At 50.7% G+C, this 24,074-nt stretch overlaps 1 protein-coding gene across 1 annotated transcript in view; it reads left to right on the top strand.

Annotated features, from left to right (window-relative positions):
* Positions 1-24,074, top strand: part of LOC138737244 (alanine--tRNA ligase, mitochondrial-like) — a 71,676-nt gene that overhangs the window by 23,990 nt on the left and 23,612 nt on the right. Inside the window, 12 exon segments of the mRNA XM_069887973.1 lie at positions 121-248; positions 824-965; positions 1,589-1,758; positions 2,503-2,616; positions 5,383-5,523; positions 6,146-6,283; positions 6,711-6,814; positions 7,371-7,479; positions 8,239-8,352; positions 8,843-8,953; positions 16,000-16,083; positions 16,930-17,040. Of these exon segments, the coding sequence (XP_069744074.1) occupies positions 121-248; positions 824-965; positions 1,589-1,758; positions 2,503-2,616; positions 5,383-5,523; positions 6,146-6,283; positions 6,711-6,814; positions 7,371-7,479; positions 8,239-8,352; positions 8,843-8,953; positions 16,000-16,083; positions 16,930-17,040 (1,466 nt within the window).

Genomic DNA, 24,074 nt, shown 5'->3' with positions numbered 1-24,074 from the left:
TTAGGTCAATGGGACTGGGCAGAAAAATGGTTCGGCACTGACTAGAAGGGCCGAAGGGGCCTGTTTCTGTGCTGCCACATTTCACGGAGCTAACCTTTCCCCTCCCGTCACTGGTTCCAGTGGAGGTGGCCTGGTCACTCCATCGAAATTTGGGCTTCCCCCTCGATCTGATTGGTCTGATGCTAGAGGAGAAGGGCATCGCCATGGACACCGAGGGCCTTGACCAGCTGGCCAATGAGGAGGCAGAGGTGAGAGGGGGCCAGGGGGAGGGGAGGGGAGGGGGAATTTAAACAGGCTAAAGATTTTTTCTCATGGTTTGCCCTCCCTCCCACGGCTGCTCTAACCCCTGCCCTTATCTCCCCTCACCCCTCCCCTCATCTCCCCTCACATTCTTCCCCACATCTCCCCTCACCCCTCCCCCTCCCATCATCTCACCTCACCACTCCCCTCTCCTCCCCTCATCTCCCCTCCACCTCCCCTCATCTCCCCTCCACATCTCCCCACCCCTCATCTCCCCTCATCCCTCCCCTCATCTCCCACCCCTCCCCTCATCTCCCCTCCCCTCATCTCCCCTCCCCCTCTTTCCCCTCCCCTCTTCCCCTCATTTCCCTCCCCTCTCCCTCTCATCCCCTCTCCTCTCCCCCATTTCTTCCCTTTCCCCCCTAATTCCCCTCCCCTTTCTTTCCCTTTCCTCCCCTTCCTTTCCTCCCCTTCTCTCTTCTCTTCCCACCCCTCCTGTTCTCTCTGCCAACCTCCCCCTCTCCCTCCTTTTCCCTCTTCCTCCAACACCCCTCTCCCCCTCGACCAACCCCTCACCCCACAGATGCGAGGACCACAGGGGTCCGACGCTGGAGGAAAGTTGAATCCGGACCCCCTTGCCCTCAGTGAGCTGCAGCGGATGGGGATTCCGTTCACTGATGACTCCCTGAAATACTTCTACAATGTCGACCATCGCGGAAGATACGGTATGGGTGGGGGAGGGGTAGGGATGGAGAAGTGTGAAGGATGAACTGGGGCAGTGTCTAAGGGGATGTGGGCATGTGGGGCTCATGTAAACACCTTCTTGTCCACCCTAATTCTGCCCTCTGTGTTACACCATCCCCCGACTGTACCCCTGGTTACACTGTTCCCCCGACCGTACCCGTGTTACACCGTCCTCCTGACCATATGCCTGTGTTACACTATCCCCCCCCGACTATCCCCCCATCGGTACCCGTGTTACACCGTCCCCCTGACCGTATGCCCTGTGTTACACCGTCCCCCTGACCGTACCCATGTATTACACCATGCCCCCCAACCATACCTGTGATACACTGTCCGCCCGACTGTACCCATGTGTTACACTGTCCCCCCCACTGTACCCCTGTGGTACACCATCCCCCCAACTGTATGCCTGTGTTACATCATCCCCCCGACCGTACCCCTGTGCTACATGAACCCCCCGACCATACCCCTGTGTTGCACCGTCCCCCTGAGTGTGCAGCCTGTGTTGTATTCTCCTTCCTGACCGTACACCTGTGTAACGCTGTCCCCCTGACCTTGTGGCCCATGATTCACCGTCCCCTTGACCATGTGGCTTATATTACAGATTTCCCACGGTGCACTGCGGTAGTTCTGGCATTGATCATGGGTCGTGACCTGGTCTCAGAGGTCGGACCTGTAGATCAATGCTGGGTTGTCCTGGATCGCACCAACTTCTACAGCGAACAGGGTGGTCAGACCTCAGACCGGGGCTTCCTGGTGCGGGATGGTCAGCAGGTAGGAAATGTCACCCGTCCGCAACCCGCGGGGTGGCCTTGCCCAGAGGCCAGTTGCCCTGGCATCCACATGAACTGTTAGGTCTACGCACATCTGGATGAGTGGGTGCAGTTCTTGTCATATACACAAGTACATGTGCAGGGGTCATGGAATTCCCATTTTGAATTGCCACACAGACGATCCACCGGTCACGATGCCGGGACAGAACTAGAGGTAATGTGAATGAACAGTGGGATCGAGGAGTCCAAATCCAAACATCTCCAAAGGTTTGCACGCTGGTTGGTAGGGTAGTTAAGAAGGCCTCTGGTTTGCTGGCCTTCATTAGTCGGGGGATTGAGTTCAGGAGTAATGAGGTCATGTTGCAGCTCTATAAATCTCTAGTTAGACTACACGTGTTCAGTTCTTGTCACCTCATTATGGGAGAGGAGAGGGAGAAAAGGAGATTTAGCACGATGTTGCCTGGATTAGAAAAGTGTGGAAGTTGCAGTCGGTAGGTTGGTTAATGTTGACAGTGTAGACGTTGTGGTCGGTAGGTTTGGTTAACTTGTCAGTGCGTTGGTGGCTTAAACCCGGGCCTGACAAGCCGTAGGGGTGGCAGTCGACGGTAACGGTTGTCATGTTTACATCTGTCGGGGATGGTTGTCAGGGGTAGCGATTATTGGCCGTAGCGGTTGTAGGGGTGCGGGTGTCATGGTTAAAGCTGTCGGGACACCTCTGTGACCTGGATCTCTCCCTCTTCCCCAGGATGTCCTGCTGCCGGTGCTGGGGGTACAGTTGGTTGCTGGCTTCGTTCTCCACACCGTCACTGTGCCGGAGGGTCTGCGGGTCGGTGATCGGCTCGAGCTGTTCCTAGACGAGGTGGGTACCTCGCCTTGCCTGCTGCTTCTCTCCCTCCCCTCTATTCTCCCCTCCCCAACCCTCTTCCCACCCCCACCCATTCCCCTCCATCCTCCTACCCCCAACCCCATCCCCTCCCCTTCCCACCACTTTCCAAATCCATCCCCCTGCCTCCTCCTACCCCCCTCCCCTCCACTTCCCACCACGTTCCCAAATCCTTCCCCCTTCCCTCCCACCCCCTTCCCTCCCTCCCTTCCCTCCTCCTACCCCTCCCCTTCCCACTGCATTCCCAAATCCCGCCCCCACCAACCCCCTCCCCTCCCTCCTCCCACCCCCTCCCTCCCTTCCCTCCTCCTACCCCCTTCCCTCCGCATTCTCAAATCCTTCGCCCACCCACCCCCTCCCCTCCCTCCTCCCTACCCTCCCTTCCCTCCTTCCACCCTTCCATTTCCCACCACATTCCCAAATCCCTCGCCCACCCACCTCTTCTCCTCCCCTCCCTCCCTTCCCTCCCCCCTTCCCACCACATTCCCAAATCCCCCTCCCCTCCCTCCTCTTATCCCCTCCCCTTCCTACCACATTCCCAAATCCCTCCCCCACCCATTCCCTCCCCTCCTATCCCCACACACATCCCCAAACCCCTCCCCTCCCTCTTCAACCTTGCCCCTCTCTCCCAGTTCAACAATCATCGACTATGGCGCAACGGCTGAGCATTCACTGTCCGTGATTTTGTAAACCTCCGTCATGTCCCCCTCTGCCTCCGACCCTAAGGAATACAGTTCCACCCAGTCCTGTCCCAGGAACTCAATGCCTGCAGTTTGGCCACCTGCTGGGGTCTGTCCTCTGCACCCCTACCAATGCCATCTATAAATTCAGTCATCGGCTGAATCACAGGCAACAACGAGGAAGTGTTGAGGAGGAGATGGATGTCACAACAACAACCTTGTGCTCAACGTTAGCAAAACCAAGGAGTTGATTGTGGTCTTCAGGAGGACTCAGTCCTCATCGAGGGCTCAGCAGTGGAGAGGGGTCAACATCCCTGAGGATCCTTGTGGGGGGGGGGGGGGTTAGTCTGTGGAATTTGCTGCCCAGCAGTGAAGGCGACCTCAGTAAATATATTTAAGGCAAGGTTGGATTGGTTGGGACAGCACATTTGGGGTGGAGGTATGTGCCACACAGTTACAGCGATGAGGATCGGGGTTATAATCCACGCTGTCTGTAAGGAGTTTGTACGTTCTCCGGATGTCTGCATGGGTATTCCCCAGAGGCTCTGGTTTCTTCCCTCTGTTCAAAACGTACCCGGGATTGTAGGTTAATGGGGTGTAATCGGGCTCGTGTGCTGAAATGGCCTGTGACTGTGTTGTTTGTCTACAGTATTTTTAAATTTAGAATTTTCTACATATTAAGGGCATGAAAGGATATGAGGAGGGAAGGGAAGGGGTGGGAGGAGGGAGGGGAGGGGGTGGGTGGGCGAAGGATTTGAGAATGCGGAGGGAAGGGGGTAGGAGGAGGGAAGGGAGGGAAGGGGTGGGAGGAGGGAGGGGAGGGGGTTGGTGGGGGTGGGATTTGGGAATGCAGTGGGAAGGGGAGGGGTAGGAGGAGGGAGGGGAGGGGGTGGGAGGGAAGGGGGAGGGATTTGGGAACGTGGTGGGAAGTGGAGGGGAGGGGGTAGGAGGAGGCAGGGGGATGGATTGGAAAGTGGTGGGAAGGGGAGGGGATGGGGTTGGGGGTAGGAGGATGGAGCCATGATCCTATTGAACAGCGGAGCAGGCTCGACGGGCTGAATGGCTGACTCCTGCTCCTATTTCTTTTGCTCTGTCCTGGAGCCTCCACGTCGATGGAATCATAGAGACTCCTCAGCAGCTCTACTTGTGAGGAGGTTTGGTCTGTCACCAAATACCGTGGCGAGCATTCTGGCTGGTTGCATCACTGCCTGGTCTGGAGACGCCAACTCTCAGGACAAGAATAAACTCCAGAGGATTGTTAACTCAACTGTGACATCACCACAGGCACCAGGCTTCACACCATCAAGGACATCGACATGAGGCGGGGTCTTAAGAAAGCACCCTCTATCCACAAAGACCCCCATCCCCCAGGCCATACCCTCTTCACTCTGCTACCACCGGGGAAAAGGTCCAGGAGCCTAAAGACGAGCACTCATCGGCACAAGGACAGCTCCTTCCCCACCACCATCAGATTCTGGAATGAGCATGACCTTCTGAACTATTTTTATTTGGAATGTGGTTTATATAAATGTTTACCCCGTGATGCTGCCACAAAACAACAAATTTGCAGACTTGTTCATGAGGTTAAATTCGGATTGTGTATTGACATCCATCGAGCAGGTGGGAGCAGAACTGCACACAGTTGACCGCAGGGTCTCACTGACACTTCACTGCAACAACACTTCAGCCCCAGTGAAGGCCGGCCAATTCCCCCTTTCCCACCCTGCCCACCTCACCTTTCACACTCATGGATCTCTGCACTTGGGTCTCTCTGTTCGACAGCACTGACCCAGGCCCCACCATTCACCGAGTCGGACCCGCTTTGGTTTGGCACCTCGCTCGCATCAGAGTTAACTTCCATTTGCTTCTTCCTTGGCCCACTTCCCAGTGGACCCAGATCCCACAGTGAACTTCCATCTCCCTCCCGAACGCACCGTCCTTTCACACTGATCGTGTTTATGGTGTTACCATCCAGGTCATTACCAGATACCACAAGCAGCAGTGCACGAGCAGCCTATGTTCAGGGCCTGCATTGTGAACCCGCGTTTCTGGTGTATTTCAGGGCCTGCGTCTCGGCTGCATGGTGAAGCACACAGCCACACATCTGCTGAACTGGGCCGTGCGCAGGGTGCTGGGACCACAGACCGAGCAGCGGGGATCGCATGTCACGGCTGACAGACTGCGCCTGGATGTGAGCATCAAGGTGGGTGTCCCAGTCCCAGTGCTCCCCTCCCTCCACCTCCCCATCCCTCTTCCCTCCACCTCTCTGTCCGCTCTTCCCTTCCCTCCCTCCACTTCCCCATCCTCTTCCCTCCCTCCCTCCACTTCCCCATCCTTCCACCTCCCCGTCCCCATTCCCTCCCCTCCCTCCACCTCCCCTTCCCCCCTTCATCTCCCAGTTCCTCCTCCATCCCCCTCTCCATCTCCCATTTCCTTCCCATCCGTCTTGCACTTTTCCCTCCCCCTTACCTCTCCCTCTCCCCATTCCCTCCACCCCTTACCCCTCTCCCTTCCTCATCCTCTCACCTCCCTGCTGTAACGCGAACTGCTGTGCTCCCCGCCATAACGTGAACTGCCATGGCTTCCCGCCGTAACACGGAAGCCTATGTTCCCATCATAACGTGAATCATGTTGCTCCCCCTCTGTTACAGCCCACCGTGCATCCCACCATAATGCAGCCCACCGTAACGCGGACCGCCCGTACATCCCACCATAATGCACCCCACCGTAACTCCGACCGCCCTAACATGGACCACCCACGCTCCCCACCGTAATGTGGACCGCATACACAATCTGCTGTAACACGGGCGTATGTCCCTGCGCAGAGCCCCATCACGGAGCTGCAGCTGGAACAGCTGGAATGTGCAGTGCGGACGCTGATCGCTGGAGACCTGCGGGTCTACACAGACACGCTGCCTCTTACTCAGGCACAGGACATCGAGGGGCTGCGCACCGTCAATGAGGTGAGGGGTGCTCCCGCCTGGAGGACTGGGAACCGGAACTGGGTGTGGATGAGCTGCTGAGGGGAGAATGTCCAGTCCAGGAGCAGGCCTTCAGCCCATCATTTACTGCCGTCCATGGCTCTGTCAAACAAAATGCCTGTAGCTTCCTTATGCCTCATTCCCCTTCCACACACATGGAGTGAAGCCCCCTCTACACCGTGATGTGAGGGGAAGGAAGGGTCAGCCCTGTGGGGGAGGGGTCGTACACATGGGGAATGGGGGTTGAAACAGTCCCGTGGTGGGGGGGACTGGGTCAGCCCACGCAGGGTGGGGGGAACTGGGTCGGGCCCATGCAGGGGTGGGGGACCATGCGGGAGTGGTTGGGGTGGGGGGGGACTGATCTCTGGGCTCCAGGGAACTGCTCCCCTGACGGCTGGACCTGTGTCAGCTTTACCCAGATCCTGTGAGGGTCGTGTCTGTCGGTGTCCCAGTGAACCAGCTGCGATCTTCCAACACCACCCATAACACTTCCGTGGAGCTCTGCTGTGGAACGTGAGTAGTGACCAGTGTACGTTTATTACATATCCACCCTCCCCTCGAAATAAACAGGACAGTGTGGAGGGAGCTTCACTCTGTGTCTGACCCCAGGAGTGTGTGATGGGAGGGTGCAGAGGGAGCTTCACTCTGTGTCTGACCCCAGGAGTGTGTGATGAGAGGGTGCAGAGGGAGCTTCACTCTGTGTCTGACCCCAGGAGTGTGTGATTGGATGGTGTGGAGGGAGCTTCACACTGTGTCTGACCCCGGGAGTGTGTGATGGGACGGTGTAGAGGGAGTTTAATTCTGTGTCTGACCCCAGGTGTGTTTGAGGGGACAATGCGGAGGATCTTCATTCTGTGTCTGAACCCGGGAGTGTGTGATGGGACGATGTGGAGGGAGCTTCACTCTGTGTCTGACCCCGGGAGTGTGTGATGGGACAGTGGGGAGGGAGCTTCACTCTGTGTCTGACCCGGGAGTGTGTGATGGGACAGTGGGGAGGGAGCTTCACTCTGTGCCAGATCCTGGAGTTAAGACGTGACCGTATGGATGAGTTGTGCTGGTTATTTTGCAGCCACCTGTTACGAACGGGACTGATCCAGGACCTGGTTATTACCTCCGAGAAACAACTGGGAAAAAGTGTTAGTCGACTCATTGCCGTGACGGGACTTGAAGCCAAACAGGTGAGAGGTCAGGGGTCAGTCTGGCATCTGGCCAGAAGGACAATGAGCAGGAAACCTTCCCAGGTTGCAGAACGAGGAAATTTCCCATCATACCATGTGGAGATCATATCTGGAGTATTGTGTGCAGGTCTGCTCTCCCTACCCAAGGGAGGACATAGATGGGGTGGGGGGGGGCTATTGGAGAGAGCCCTTGGATGGGTGATTGTCTGGTCAGAAACACAAAGTGCCCCTGCTGGCATCTGGAGCAGACAAGGTATTGCCAGCATCCATGGGGAGAAGTGGTCAATGTTTCTGATTGGGAACCTTTGTCCAAGACGGAGGTAAATTGTATAAAGGAAAATTAACCTGGGGGAGGGGCCCTGAGGTGGTAGAGTGCAGGTCAGGGGGGGTGAGAGGCAGGGCAAGTGGCCTGGACAAGCAGCTGAGTTACAGGGGACCATTAAACAGGTTAGGACTGGGTTCCCTCCCCTGTTGGAGGAGAGGGATTACGGGTGGCATTATGGGAGGGGATTATGAGTGGGGTTATGGGGGACAGACAGGGTGGATTCCATTCCAGGAAGGATGTTGGAGCTGTGGAGAGGGGGGGCCTGGAATGGAGGCAAAGTAGTGGGGCTGGGAGTTTCCTCTTTGGAATGGAGGATGAGAGGAGAAGATGGAGGGGTGGGGGTTGGGGTGAGGGGATGGGAGGTGAGTGGTGAGGGAGGGGGATATGGGTTGGGGTTGCAGAGCTGTGACAGACTGGTGTCCCCGTGCCCACAGGCTCGGCTGATGGGTGATGCCCTGTGTAAGGACGTGAACGCACTTGCCTCGCAGAGCCCGTCCTCGCTGCAATATGCCCAGCGCCTCGCCAAGGACATCGGGCGCCTAACTGACGTACGTGAGAACCTTCTGGAACATCCCACCCACCCACTGGATCACTAGACACCCACCCTCCTCATCCCCTCCCCCTCCTCATCCCCTTCACCTCCTCACCCCCCTCCCCACTCCTCACCCCCTCCCCCCTCCTCACCCCCCCACCCCCTCCTCCTCCTCCATCCTTACCCACTCCTGCCTTTCCCCTCCCCTCCTCACTCCTCCTCCCCTTCTCCCATCACCCCCCACCTCACCGCTCTTCCTCATCGCCCTGACCCTCCTCACTGCACCTTCCCCCGGAAACCCCCTCCTCACTGCTCCCTGAGACAATCCCTCACCCGTCTTGCCCCCCACCCACCACGGTCTGACCCCTCTGTGCCCCTTTACCCTATGGTCTGACCCCTCTATGCTCTTTGCCCCACAGTCTGACTCCTCTGTGACCCTTTGCCCACAGTCTGACCCCTCTGTGCCCCTTTGCCCCACGGACTGACCCCCTGTTCTGGGTCTGCAGGCAGTGGACGGGGCGATGGTCGGTCACCAGGAACGTCGGCGGCTCCAGCACCGACTCCGAGCCCTGCAGAGGGCCAGCAACAGCCAGGTCCGGCGGCTCGAAGAGCAAGAGGTGAGGGAGGGGCACCGGAGGGGGATGGATTAGGGGAGAAAGAAGGGATGGGGGGGATAGAATACTGCAGCCCAGTAAAGGCCCTTCAGTCCTCAATTTTGTGCCGACTCATTTATTCCTACCAAAAAAAGTTCTAAACCCTCCCAACCCCGAAACCTCCATTTTCCTTCCATCCATGTGTCTGTCTAAGAGTCTCTTAAATGTCCCTAAATTCCACCTCCACCACCATACCTGGCAAGAAATGCCAGGCCCCCACAACTCTCTGCATAAAAAACTTACTCCTGACATCTCCCCTGAACTTCCCTCCCTTCACCTTATACACACGTCCCCTGGCGTTTGCTGATCCTGCCCTGGGAAACAGGTGCTGACCGTCCACCCTTCTCCTTCTCCGCCCCAAAGACAAAGTCCCAGTTCTACTAACCTTACCTCATAAGACTTAGTTTCCATCCAGGCAACACCCTGGTGAATCTCCTCTGCACTCTCTCCACATCCTTCCTGTAAGGAGGTGACCAGTACTGAACACAAATCTTCCCAGAGAGTTGCAGCGTGACCTCTCTACTCTTGGACTCAGCAGCGTGGCAACTTCCGATAAGCCTGCTGTTGGTGGAGTTGTTAATGCTCGGGTTGGCAAGGAGTCCACTGTGTGGCCTTGAGATCGGATCCCAAGGGATTGGCAATGGTCTACCATTTCCCACCAAGTTCAAACTGTGCATTACTAACACACTGTTCAGATTGCCAAACAAGCTTAAATGCACATGGATGCATCCACGATCTAAAATCTGGCATCTCATTGACTGTCATCACCCAACAACGAGACGTCTCTGACGTTCCTATCACCAGAGTTAAGCGTGGAACTGATCAAATGATGTTGTTATTGATCAAACCTCCAAGACTGATGCTGGCAGACCACCCAAAAGCTGAACACCACCAAAATGAAACAGCATGATTGTTGATGCCCTGAAATCCTCCATGGAAACTGTGCTAAGCAGACTAGTTGAGAATCCACCAGACGATATTACTGAGCACTGGAATGCTTTCAAAGAAACGGTCTCCAGCACGGGCCAGGACACCATGGGGCTGGTTTGATGAGAACAACGTGGTCATGTTCAAGGTGAGGCCTTGCTGGGAAGATTTTGGGAAATCTAGAACACATCACTAGGTTTGATTTATACAGATACTGGAATTGTTTATATTTGGGAAATATAGAATTTCCTGGCGGTGGCCAAGAAGTGTAAAGGGTGACCTGGAAATCGGATTCCCACCCAGTCATGACCTTTGGAAAGCAGAAATATATACTTGCATTCCCCTGGAGAAAATTACTTATAACCTTAGGGAAAAAATACTAGTTTTCTAAAAATTTGGAGACCATATCTTCAACACATGGTGGTAGATTCTTAACGATGGCAATGCTCGGGATTCCGGCAAGTCTGGATACTTGTCCCTTGGCAGGAGATCGATGAATCCAATGGAGCCATTTTCATTTTCTTCTTTACTTTTTTTGACTCTTTTTCTTTTTTCTCTTCAATTCAATGTACTATTTCTCTACTTTTTTCTGGGGGGGGGGGGTTAGGGCTTGTTCTTTTTTCTGGGGGGGTTAGGGCTTGTTCTTTTTTCTGGGGGGGGGTTAGGGCTTGTTCTTTTTCTTGGTTTTTCTTTTCTTACTCAAAATCAACATCAAATGGTAAGATTATGTTTCTTTAAGTAATTGATGAATTTCATGTCGATTTAAAAATATAAATTAAATAATCAGAAAGCACAACCATTGTGCAGGATCTTCTAAGAACTAAGGCAGTTGCATAACCAAGCTCTCCGACACTCAGACGCACGTTCCAAACAACATGCCCTTTGTGAGTGCAAAATCAACTCTGCAGGGCAGCTCAGAGTGATGAAAGACCAGAGGTGGGCAAACAAGGCCAAGGAGTTCCAAGACTTTGAAATGACTCAAGAAGCTTCTATGAAGCAATCAAGGTTGTGTCGGGTCCATCAAAGCAGGGTAGCTCATAACTCCTGAGCAGAGTGTACGTCCATCTTCACGGAGATGTTAGACCACGTGAAAAGATGGCAAGAACACTTTCACGAGCTGCTGAATAGACCAGGAACCATCTCCGATGAAGCACTGGGCAGAGTACAACCCTCCACACATATTGTTCGAACTAGATGCTCCCCCTACTCTTCACAAGGACATCAAAGTGATCAAGCAGCTAAAACCCAACAAAGCACCAAGGCCGAACGGTGTTGCAGCCCGCGAGCCACTGACATCATGCCTGCTCCAGCTGTTTGCAGAGTTGTGAGGAGCTGCAGAACTACCACAAGACTTCAAAGATGCATCAATCGTGACCATCTACAAGAACAAGGGAGATGAGAGAGATTGTAGCAATTATCATGGCATCTGTCTTCTTGCCTCACGAAGATCATCCTTAGATGGTTGGTATCCAACATCAATGACAACATCCTTCCAGAAAGCCAGTGTGGTTTTCGAACCGGCCGTAGTGCAGTGGATGTGATCTTCTCACAGAGGCAGCTCCAAGAGAAATGTGTTGAGCAGCAGAGAAGTCTCTGGCACATTTGTTGATCTAACCAAAGCATTTGACACTGTTGGTAGAGATGACCTGTGGACGGTTATTACCAAAATTTGGTCCCCCCCCCCCCCAAAGCCTAACCAACATCATTCATCAGTTCCACGAAGGTATGGAAGGTGCGGAAGAGTTCACCAGTCGCTTTGCCGGTGCTGCCAAGATTGACAATCAACGGAGTGAGTCACGTGATGGAGTAGTGGCCGGACGGTGAACTCCAGCCCTCTCCAGAAAAGTCGGGAAAAACAAAGGAAAACACAAAGGCACAGAAATAAAAGTTACAGAAAAGTGAGTATAAAGGTGGAAAGAAGATGGCGACAAAAAAAGAAAAATCGAAAGCAACGGTAAGAAGAGAGGAAGAGAAGACAAAGGAGGAAAAAGGTGAAGGCCTTACCTGTCCGAAGAGGCCCGCTGCGGAGAGAGAAACCCGCTCCCTCAGGTCGGTAAATAATGGACTACAAAAATGGCTCGCAGAGCCGAGTAAAAGTGCGCAACCGCGCATGAAAAAAAACACACCGACGGGAGGGGGGACCAGCTGGGGAGTCGATCTCCACAGCCGGCAACGACAGCTGCAGAACACCTGCAGCAAGAAGAGACCACAGAAGACAATAGAAACAAGAAAGAAGAGGAGGAAAGGGCAACAAAGAAACAACAGATGGCCAACCCAGAGGAAGAAGAAGAGGAAGAGGAAGAGTACAGTGAAATAGAAGAAGAAAAGAAAGGCAAGGTAAAGGATATACTTGCTCTTATTAAAGGATACATGGAGTCATTTAAAGAATGGCAAACAAAGGAATTTAAGGATTTAAGAAAAAGAATAAACAACACAGAGGAGAAAATAAATAAAATGGAGATGACCTTAACAGAAATGGGAAAGAAAATGGACAAGATGGAAGAGCGGGCAGTAGCAGCAGAAATGGAGGTAGAAGACTTAAAAAAGAAATTGGAGGAATCTAATAAAAAAACTAAAGAGACACAAGAACTACTAGCTCAAAAAATAGATACAATGGAAAACCATAACAGAAGAAATAACATAAAGATAGTGGGCCTTAAGGAAGATGAAGAAGGCAAGAATATGAGGGAGTTTATAAAAGAGTGGATCCCTAAGACCCTAGGATGTCCAGAACTACAGCAAGAAATGGAAATAGAAAGGGCACATAGAGTATTGGCCTCTAAACCACAACCACAACAAAAACCAAGATCTATTGTAGTAAAATTCCTAAGATATACTACAAGAGAAAAGGTACTGGAGAAGACAATGGAAAAAGTAAGAGAGGGCAACAAACCACTGGAGTATAAAGGGCAAAAAATCTTCATTTATCCAGATATAAGTTTTGAACTCCTAAAGAAGAGAAAAGAGTTCAATACAGCAAAGGCGATTTTATGGAAGAAAGGGTATAAATTTATACTAAAGCATCCAGCGGTATTGAAAATATTTATTCCAGGACAACAAAACAGACTATTCTCGGATCCAGAAGAAGCACGAAAATTTGCAGAACAATTACAAAAATAGACTGAGGGAGGAAGACGGGTAATGAGAGTAAAAATGATCACGATTGATATGTATGTGGGTAAAGACAAAAATAGACTGAGGGATGAAGACGGGTAATGAGAGTAAAAATGATCACGATTGATATGTATGCGGGTAAAGAAGTATAAGAGTGAATAGAGACAATGTGCATACGTGAATGTATCTGTACTTAGAGGAAAATATAGATAGTATAGACAAGAATTAATAAGGGAAGGTAATGGAATAGAGAGAATAAGGAGGGAATTAAAAGAGTGACCTTTGTGACATATGAAAAGTGAAATCTTTTCTGGGGGGGGCGGGGTGGGGGGGTGACGCTTGCGAGTGGATTCGCAAATCCAAATGGAGAGGGGAGATGTGGTTGTCCGACAAGGGATAAAGGACAACTCAGGAGGGGAAGGGGAGATTGGGGATAAATAAGATAGAAATAGGAGAATAAGGAAAATGTTGGATGTTGTAGGAATGTTGTCTTATAAAGAGTTGAAAATAAGAAAACAGAAATGGAAAAGGAGGAAAGGTAATGATGGAAAAACGGAAAGAGAAGATAAACAAAATATAAAAGGGCTACGCTGAACTATATGACTTTAAATATTAATGGAATACATAACCAAATTAAAAGGAAGAAACTACTAAATTTAAATGAATAAATGTATTCCATTAGAAAAGAACAAGTATGGGAGCCTTACATTAAATACAATAGCGAAAACCTACCGGGGACAAACATTACCTAAGTTGATGGAAGGAGAAGGAAAGAAAAGAATGGACTCAGTAGAATTTCTGGTGTATTTTTGTTGAATGACAACATTGTCTGACTGGCTTAATGCAATCTAGATTGTATACCTAAAATGGATGAGAGGGGGGGATGGGGGGGTGGCTTGGGAGGAGGGGGGGGGGGGAGAAAAAGTCACTGTATATGTGTGAAAAAGAAATAGTGTATATCATGGCTAATGTGATTTATGGTGTGAAAAATAAAAAAATTAAAAAAAAAGATTGACAATCAGCCTGGAAAAAGGCCGAGGTTTTGTACCAACCGTCCCTTGGCTCAAGCTACAAAAATCCAACTCTCCTCATTGATGATGCTCATCTCAATGCTGCCAACAAGTTTTTCTACCTGGCAGCACAATAACATCCTCAGCTTGTCTAGATGTGGAGATTGAGTCAAGAACCAGAAAGGCCTGCTTTGGCTTTGATCAGCTGAAAGATCGGGTTGGGTCACAGAACATCAGGTTGGTCACCAAGTGCAGGTGGATAGGGCCATTGTCATAACAGCCTTGTTCCATGGATGTGAGACCTGGTGCCTGTATCAGAATCACTTACGTCAGTTTGACCAACTGCAGCAATGTCACCTACTTTCTCTGATGAAGATCACCTGGTGAGACAAGGTCTCCAATATTGAGGTCCTTTCTCGAGCCCAGAATGCCAGCAGTTTCAACCTTAGTGATGCCAGCCCAACTGTCCTGGGCAGGACATGTCAGAATGCCTGAAAAAGGACAGCTTGTCGGGCCATCTGTCCAGTGGTCCCTGAAAACGAGGAGGCCAGCGACTACGGTACAAGGACATTCTGCACAGGTGCCTCAAAGAAGCTTCACATCAACACGGGAGGGTCTGGCTCAAGATCACTCGTACTGGAGGAGGCGCCAACAGAAACGGTGCTGAGAACAAGCTCAAAGGAGCAACAGAGGAAAGGCACAGGAAGCACCACCACAGAGCTTCTGCCCCTGCAGCCCCTCCAGGCCTCACCTGCCTGTCAAGGATCGGCCTGTACACCCATTCCAGGACACGCATATCAAACCCCACAAACTGACTGAAAGGAACCACCATCATCCTACGGGATGGATCACCAGAAGACCCCTGAACTCAATCCCTGTATTAATCCCAACATCCCATAGGCCTTCTTAACTGTCCTATCAACCTGCGCAGTGACCTTGAGGGATGTATGGATTTGGACCCCAACGTCCCTCTGTTCATCCACACTCTTTTTCTGCCCAATTCTGCATCCTGTCTGTTGTAACCTTCGACGACCTTCAGCTCCATCCACAAATCCTCCAACCTTCGTGTCATCCGCAAACTTCCTGACCCATCCGTCCGCCTCTTCACCCAGGTAATTTATAAACATCACAAAGAGCAGGGGGTCCCAGAACAGATCCCTGCAGCCCCTCCACTAGTCACCGACCTCCAGGCAGAAAACTTTCCTTCTACTACTACTCTCTGTTTTCTACATACAGGCCAATTTTTTATCCACACGGTCAAGGTTCCCCTGATCCGGTGCCTTGTGACTTTCTGGATGAGTCTCTCGTGGGGAACCTGGTCAAATGCCTCGTTAAATCCACGTCGACCACATCTACTCCCTGACCCTCATCAATTTCGTTTGTTACCTCCTCAAAAAAACTCAATTAGACCCGTGAGGCTCGACCTTCCTTTCCCAAAGCCCTGCTGACTATCTTTGAGTACACTGGACTTCTCCAAATGCTCATAGACCCTGTCCTTAAGAATCCTCCCCATTACTTTCCACCCCATTGACGTCAGACTCACCCGTCTAGAATTCCCAGAATTCTCCCTATTACCTTTTATAAACAAGGCGAATACATTTGGCGTTCTCCAATCCTCCAGCACCTCCCCTGCGGCTGAAGAGGATTCAAAGATCGTAGCTACTGCCCCAGCCATCTCTTCCATCCCTTCCCAGAGCTGTCTGGGGTACATCACGTCTGGCCCCAGGGACTTATCAATCATGATGTGTTTCTTTTTCAGTATTTTTAATTTTATTGTTTTTAAATAATACATACAGTCAGCAAACTCGTTAATGGAATTTTTTAACCTTATACAACATTATTAATTCAAGGATATATTGGAAAAAGAAAAGAAAAAAGAGAGAATTTTGTTGAATTAGGATTATATAATCCAAACCCTAGACCATTCCGAAGTTCCCAAGTCTCCCTCTTCACCCCCAGGCGGCCAAGCAGGTGCAGATGGTGTTGTCCCGGACACCCGACCGGACCCTCATGGTGGAGACCGTGGACGGGCAGCCCATCACCGTGAGTTTTCCCTCCCCCTCTCCACTTCCTCCACCCTCCATTCCCCTCCCCACTTCCTCCACCCTACATTCCCCTCCCCACTTCCTCCACCCTCCATTCCCTCCCCACTTCCTCCACCCTCCATCCCCCTCCCCACTTCCTCCACCCTCCATCCCCCTCCCCGCTTCCTCCACCGTCCATCCCCCTCCCCGCTTCCTCCTCCCTCCATCCCCCTCCCCGCTTCCTCCACCCTCCATCCCCCTCCCTGCTTCCTCCACTCTCCATCACCTCTCCCTGCTTCCTCCACCGTCCATCCCCCCTCCCCTCCCCTGATCACCTCTCCACTCTGCCTCCCCTTTCCCCACGCCCCCTCCCCGCCTCCCCCCTTTGCCCATGTCCCCTCCCCCTTTCCCCATCCCCTCCCCCTTTCCCCATGCCCCCCTCCCCTTTCCCCACTCCCCCTCCCCTCCTCCCCTTTCCCCACACCCCCTCCCCACCTCCCCTTTCCCCACGCCCTCTCTCTGCCTCCCCCTTTCCCTACGCCACCTCTCCGCCTCCCCCTTTCCCTATGCCCCCTCCCCACCTCCCCCTTTGCCCACGTCCCCTCCCTACTTCCCCAAGCCCCCTCCCTGCCTCCCCCTTTCTTCACTCTGCTGCTCATTTCACCCACTCCCCTTCCCTATGCTTCCCCTCCCCAGTCCCCATTCCCCATCCATTTCCCATCCGATCCCCTCCCCTTCCCCTTCCCATCCCCTCCCCCTCTCCCATCCCCTCCCTCTCTCCCCTTCCCCATCACCCACTCCCTCCCCCTGCTCCTCCACTCCCCTCTCCCATTCACTCTCTGGCTTCAGCATCTCTGTGTTTCAGGTTCTGGGGAAGATGGTCAAGCTGCTGTCGGAGGAGTTTCCAGAATGTTCCGTGCTGCTGCTGAGCCCCCAGCTTGGGGGCAAAGTGCTGTGTGTTTGTCGGGTGTCAGGGGTGAGTGGCAAAGCGGTCGAACCCCTCCCTCACTCTGTCCTGTGGCCTAGTCTGCCCCTCCCCCTCCCCTCCCTAGTCTACCCCTGCCCCACCCCTCCCTTGTCTACCCCTGCCCCTCCCCCTCCCCTCCCTAGTCTACCCTTTCCCCTCCCCTCCCTAGTCTACCCCTCCCCTCCCTAGTCTACCCCTCCCCTCCCTAGTCTACCCCTCCCCTTCCCCTCCCTAGTCTACCCCTGCCCCTCCCCTCCCTAGTCTACCCTGCCCCTCCCCTCCCTAGTCTACCCCTGCCCCTCCCCTCCCTAGTCTATCCCTCCTCCTCCCCTCCCTAGTCTGCCCCTGCTCCTCCCCCTCCCTAGTCTACCCCAGCCCCTCCCCTCCCTAGTCTACTCCTGCCCCTCCCCTCCCTCGTCTACCCTTCCCCCTCCCCTCCCTCGTCTACCCCTCCCCCACCCCTCCCTAGTCTACCCCTGCCCCTCCCCTCCCTAGTCTACCCCTCCCCCTCCCCTCCAAGAACCTGGATGCAATCACTAAAGAGGGTGCATTCAGCAAACGTGAGATAGATAAATCCCCTGGTCCTGATTGGATGTATCCCAGGCTACTGAAAGAAACATCCAAAGTTATAGTTGAGACTTTGGTGATAATTTAACAAAATTCTCTGAGGATATTACAAGTGTGGTAGATAGAGGGGAGCAAATGGATGTTGTTTACCTGGATTTCCAGAAGGCATTTGATAAGATGCCACATATAAGACTTGTACAGAAGATAAGGAGACACAGAGTTGGGGGTGATGTATTAGGATGGATTGAGAATTGGTTAACCAACAGAAAGCAGAGAGTTGGGATACAGGAGTGGTTTTCTGGTTGGCAATGAGTGGTGAGCGGGGTGCCACAGGGGCCAGTGCTGAACCCACAACTGTTCACGATGTATATCAACAATCTGGAAGAGGGGACAGTGTGTAGTGTATCTAAGTTCGCTGATGACACTAAATTGAACGGAAAAGCAAATTGTGCAGAACATAGGGAGAGTCTGCAGAGGGATAGAGATAGGTAAAGTGAGTGGGCAAGGGTCTGGCAGACGGAGTAGAATGTTGGTAAGTGTGAGGTTCCAAAGTTTCCAAACTTTGGAAGGAAAAGTGGAAGATCAGAATATTAGTTCAATGGCAAGTGATTGCAGCATGCTGCCATACAGAAGGACTTGGGAGGGCTTGTCCATGAATCACAAAAAGTTGGTTTGCAGGTAATCAAGAAAGCAAATGGAATGTTGGCCTTCATTGTTAGAGGGATGGAATTTAGGAGCAGGGAGGTTACGCTGCAACTGTACAAGGTGCTGGTGAGGCTGCATCTGTATATAGTTCTGGTCTCCTTACTTGAGGAAGGATGTACTGGCTTTGGGAGTCCAGAGGAGGTTCGCCAGTTTCATTCTAGAGAGGAGGGGGTGAACCTATAAGGAGAGATTGAGTCGTCTGGGTCTGTACTTGTTGGAATTTAGAAGAATGAGTGGGGATCTTATAGAAGCATATAAAATTATGAAAGGCATAGATGAGATAGAGGTAGGTAAGTTGTTTCCATTGGTAAGGGGACCAGAAGTAGGGGACATAGCCTCAAGATCCTGCAGATTTAGGACAGAGATGAGGAGAAACTGCTTTTCCCAGTGGGTGGTGAATCAGTGGAATTCGCTGCCCAATGAAGCAACGGGGGCGACCTCAGTAAATATATTTAAGACAAGATTGGATAGATTTTTATATGGTAAAGGAATTAAGGGATATGGGGAAAGGCAGGTAGATGGAAATGAGTCTATCATCGCATTGAATGGCGGAGCAGGCTCGACAGGCTGGATGGCCGACTTCTACTCCTAGTTCTTATGTTCTTAACTCCATCTTCGAGAAATGCATCCAACTGCAGCTCCTTACAGTGTTGGGGAATTGGAGCTGGAGTTTGGTGAATTCCAGATCATTTGGGAGGCTCAGTTTGATGAACTTACAGCATGGATCAGTATGTGGAACTACGATGTTGTGGCTGTCACAGAGACATGGCTGATGCAGGTACCGGTTTAGATGTTTTAAAAAGAATAGGATAGGAGGCAAGAGGTGGGTGGGGTGGGGTGGGGGGGGTGTGGAGTAGCATTACTGGTCAGACTTTAGAAAGGGAGGACGCTGCAGAGGAAGGATCCACTGAGTTGGTGTGGGTGGGTCAGAAACAGGAAGGGAGCTCTCACTGGGCTGGGAGTCATCTCTAGGCTCCCAAATACCCTCGGGACACCAAGGAACAGATATTCAGGTAGGTTGTTGAACGATGTAGGAAATACAGGATTGTGGTTATGGGTGATTTCAGCTTCCCTTATATTGACTGGCACCTCCTGTCTGCAAGAGGGATGGATTGGGCTGAATTTGTTAGGTGTGTTCAGGAAAGATTCCTGACAACATGTGTGGACTTGCCGACGAGAGCAGAGGCCAGACTGGATCTGGTTCTGGGGAATGAATCTGGTCAGGGGGCGGAGCTTTCAGTGGGGAAGCATTTTGGTGACAGTGACACGACTCCCTGAACTTCAACAGCCAAACTGGGGAAGTGTTTAAGTGGGGAAGGGCTAATTATGAAGGGTCGAGGCAGGAACTATCAAGAATAAATTGGAAACAGATGTTTAAGGGTGAAAGCCCAGAAGTAACGTGGAGGAAGTTTCGGGACCATTTGTACTGGGTTCAGGATAGGTTTGTCCCACTGGGAAAAGGAAAAGTTGTTGGAAAAGGGAACCGTGGCTGACGAAACAGGAGAGGCAGCTGGTCAAGTGGAAGAAGGAAGCATATATTAGATATAGGAAGTAGGAAACAGGAAGGGCTCATGAGAAGTATATGGTAGCCAGAAAGAAGCTTAAGAAAGGACTTGGGAGAGCTCAAAGGAGGCATGAGAAGGCCTTGGGATGTAGGATTAAGGAGAACCCCAAGGATATGTTTAGAATGGAAAAGGAGGAAAGGTAATGATGGAAAAACGGAAAGAGAAGATAAACAAAATATAAAAGGGCTACGCTGAACTATATGTCTTTAAATATTAATGGAATACATAACCAAATTAAAAGGAAGAAACTACTAAATTTAAATGAATAAATGTATTCCATTAGAAAAAATAACATATAGGTTAAGAAATAATATTGAAATATTCGAACAAGTATAGGAGCCTTACATTAAATACAATAGCGAAAACCTACCGGGGACAAACATTACCTAAGTTGATGGAAGGAGAAGGAAAGAAAAGAATGGACTCAGTAGAATTTCTGGTGTAATTTTGTTGAATGACAACATTGTCTGACTGGCTTAATGCAACCTAGATTGTATACCTAAAATGGATGAGAGGGGGGGGGGTGGGGGGGTGGTTTGGGAGGAAAGGGGGGGAGAAAAAGTCACTGTATATGTGTGAAAAAGAAATAGTGTATATCATGGCTAATGTGATTTATGGTGTGAAAAATAAAAAAATTTAAAAAAGAAAGAAAGAAAGAAAAAAAAAGGATATGTTTAGAACAGAATGATGAGAATGAAGGTGGGGCTGCTAAAGGATAAAGGAGGCAACATGTCCTTGGAGATGGAGGAGATTGGGGAGGTTCTAAATGAATACTTGGCTTCAATGTTCATAAGAGTAAAGGACCTTGATCAAGGTGAGGTCAGAATAGAACAGGCCTGTGTGGACAATGTGGAGACTAAGGAAACATTGGATCTTCTTAAAAACATCAAGATTAATAAGTCCCCAGGGCCGAATGTGATATATCCCAGGCTGCTGTGGGTAGTGAGGGAAGAGATGGCTGGGACAGTAGCTATGATCTTTGAATCCTCTTTGGCTGCAGGGGAGGTGCCAGAGGATTGGAGAATGGCAAATGTAGTCTCCTTGTTTATAAAATGTAATAGGAATTCTCGACGGGTGAGTCTGACGTCAGTGGGGTGGAAACTAATGGGGAGAATTCTTAAGGACAGGGTCTATGAGCATTTGGAAAAGTCCAGTCTACTCAAGGATAGTCAGCAGGGCTTTGTGAAGGAAAGGATGAGCCTCACGAGCCTAATTGAGGTTTTTGAGAAGTTAACAAAAGAAATTGATGAGGGTTGGGCAGTAGATGTGGTTGACGTGGATTTAACAAGGCATTTGACAAGATTCCCCATGAGAGACTCATCCAGAAAGTCATGAGATCAGTGGAACATTGGCTGTGTGGATAAAAAATTGGCTTGTCTGTAGAAAGCAGAGAGTAGTAGTGGAAGGAAAGTATTCTGCCTGGAGGTTGGTGACTAGTGGAGGGGCCGCAGGGACCTGTTCTGGGACCCCCTGCTCTTTGTGATTTTGTTAAATGGCCTGGATGAAGAGGCGAAAGGATGGGTCAGTAAGTTTGTGGATGACATGAAGTTTGGAGGAGTTGTGGATGCAGCTGAAAGTTGTTGAAGGTTACATCAGGCTCTCGACAGGATGCAGAGTTGGGTGGAGAAGTGACAGATGGAGTTCTCCAGATAAGTGTGGGGTGATGCATTTTGGAAGGACAAACCAGTAGACTGAGTACAGGGTTAATGGTCAGTTATTTAAAAGTATGGATGAACAGAGGGACCTTGGGGTCCAAATTCATATATCCCCCAAGGTCAACAGACAGGTTGGTAGGATAGTTAAGAAGGCCCATGGGATGCTGGGCTTCATTAATGGGGGGGGGGGGGTTGAGTTCAAGGGTAGAGAGGCCATGTTAGAGATCAAGAAGATTATAAAACTAACAGGAAGGAGCTTAAAAGAAAGGAAATTAGGAGAGCCAGAAGGGGCCATGAGAAAGCCTTGGCGGGCAGGATTAAGGAAAGTATGTGAAGAGCAAGAGGATAAGACATGAAAGAATAGAACCGATCAAGTGTGACAGTGGGAAATGTGTATGGAACCAGAGGAAATAACAGAGGTTCTTAATGAATACTTCAGTATTCACTATGGAAAAGGATCTTGGTGATAGTACTGATGATGTGCAGCAGACTGGAAAGCTTGAGCATGTAGACATTAAGAGAGAGGATGTGCTGACGGTTTTGGAAAGCATCGTTGGATAAGTCGCTGTACCCCAGGCTACTGTGGGAGGCGAGGGAGGGATCGCTGAACCTCTGGCAATTATCTTTAAATCGTCAATGGGGATGGAAGAGGTACCAGAGGATTGGAGGGTAGATGTTCCTTTATTTAAGAAAAGGAGTAGAGAGAGGCCGAAGTCTTACTTCAGTGGTTGGTAAGTTACCATATAACCATATAACAGTTTACAGTGCGGAAACAGGACATATCGGCCCTTAGAGTCCACGCTGGTTCACTTGAACAACTCCACTAGTTCCCCCTCCCACTCTCCACCCATAAACCTCCAACCCCCTCATATCCATGTACACATCCAACCTTCTCTTAAATGACAGAAGGGACCATGTTGCAACTATCTCCTCTGGAAGATCATTCCATTCTGCCACCACTCTCTGAGTGAAGAAGCATCTTCTAACATTTCTCCTAAAGTTTTGCCCCCTTACCCTTAACTTATGCCCTCTTGTTCCAACCTCCCCTGCCCTCAGGGGAAAGAGTCTACTCACATCTAGTCTATCTATTCCCTTCATAATCTTAAATACCTCTATCAAATCCCCTCTCAACCATCTACGTTCCAATGAATAAAGTCCCAGTCTCCTTAATCTCTGCCTGTAATCCAGATGCTGTAGCCAGGCAACATCCTTGTAAACCTCTCTGCACCCTCTCCACCTTATCTATATCCTTTCTATAATTTGGAGACCAGAACTGAGCTCAGTACTCCAAACCTGGCCTCACCAACACCTTAAACAGCTGCAGCATCACCTCCCAGCTCCTATACTCTATAGTATGATTTATGAAGGCCAGCATACCATATGCCTTCTTAACCACCCTGTCTACTTGGGAATCCACCTTCAGTGAACTCTGTACCATAACCCCCCCCAGGTCCCTACGTGCCTCAATGCCCTCCCCTTAACTGCATATGTCCTATTTTGGTTATTTTTTCTGAAATGCAGCACCTCGCACTTGTCTACATTGAATTCCATCTGCCATCTTTCAGCCCACTCTTCCAAACAAACCAAATCGTTCTGTAATCCAGGAAAATATACCTCACTATCTACCACTCCCCCTATTTTCGTATCGTCTGCATATTTGCTTACCCAGTTAACCACACCCTCCTCTAAATCATTAATATAAATGATAAACAACAGGGGACCCAGCACCGATCCCTGAGGCACCCCGCTCGTCGCAGGCTTCCATCCTGACAGACAGTTGTCCGCCATGACTCTCTGCTGTCTATCTTCCAGCCACCTCTGAACCTATCTCACTATCTCTCTATTAATCCCGAGTGACTGAACCTTCCTTACTAACCTTCCATGCGGAACTTTATCAAAAGCCTTACTAAAATCCAAATAGATCACATCCAACGCTCTACCTTCATCCACCTTTCTTGTCACTTCCTCAAAAAACTCAACAAGGTTCGTCAAACATGACTTTCCTTTTACAAACCCAAGTTGATGGAAGATCCTGAGTGGCAGGGTTTATGGACATTTGGAGAGGTATAATGATTAGGAAGTCAACATGGCTTTGTCTAGGGCAGGTTGAGCCTTACGAGCCGGACTGAATGATTTGAGGATGTGAATAAACACAGTGTTGAAGGAAGAGTGTAGATGTCGTGTGGATGGATTTCAGCAAGGCCTTTGATAAGGTTCCCCACGCACAGCTTATAGAGAAAGGAAGGGGGCAGAGGGTCCAAGGGGACATGGGTTTGTGGATCCGAAACTGGCTACCCACAGAAGGCAAAGAGAAGTTGTAGATGGGTCATATTCTGCATGGAGGTTGGTGACCAGTGGTGGTCCTCAGGGACCTGTTCTGGGACCCTTCCTCTTCATGATTTTTATAAATGACCTGGATGAGGAAGTGGAGGGATGGGTCAGTACGTTTGCAGATGACACAAAGGTTGGGGGGGATGTGGATAGTGTGGGGGACTGTCAGAGGTTACAGCAGGACATTGATAGGATGCAAAACAGGGCTGAGATGTGGCAG

The sequence above is a fragment of the Narcine bancroftii genome, chromosome 6 (assembly GCF_036971445.1).
Source record: "Narcine bancroftii isolate sNarBan1 chromosome 6, sNarBan1.hap1, whole genome shotgun sequence".
Lineage (NCBI taxonomy): Eukaryota > Metazoa > Chordata > Chondrichthyes > Torpediniformes > Narcinidae > Narcine > Narcine bancroftii.
This window is presented reverse-complemented; position numbering and strand designations above follow the sequence as displayed.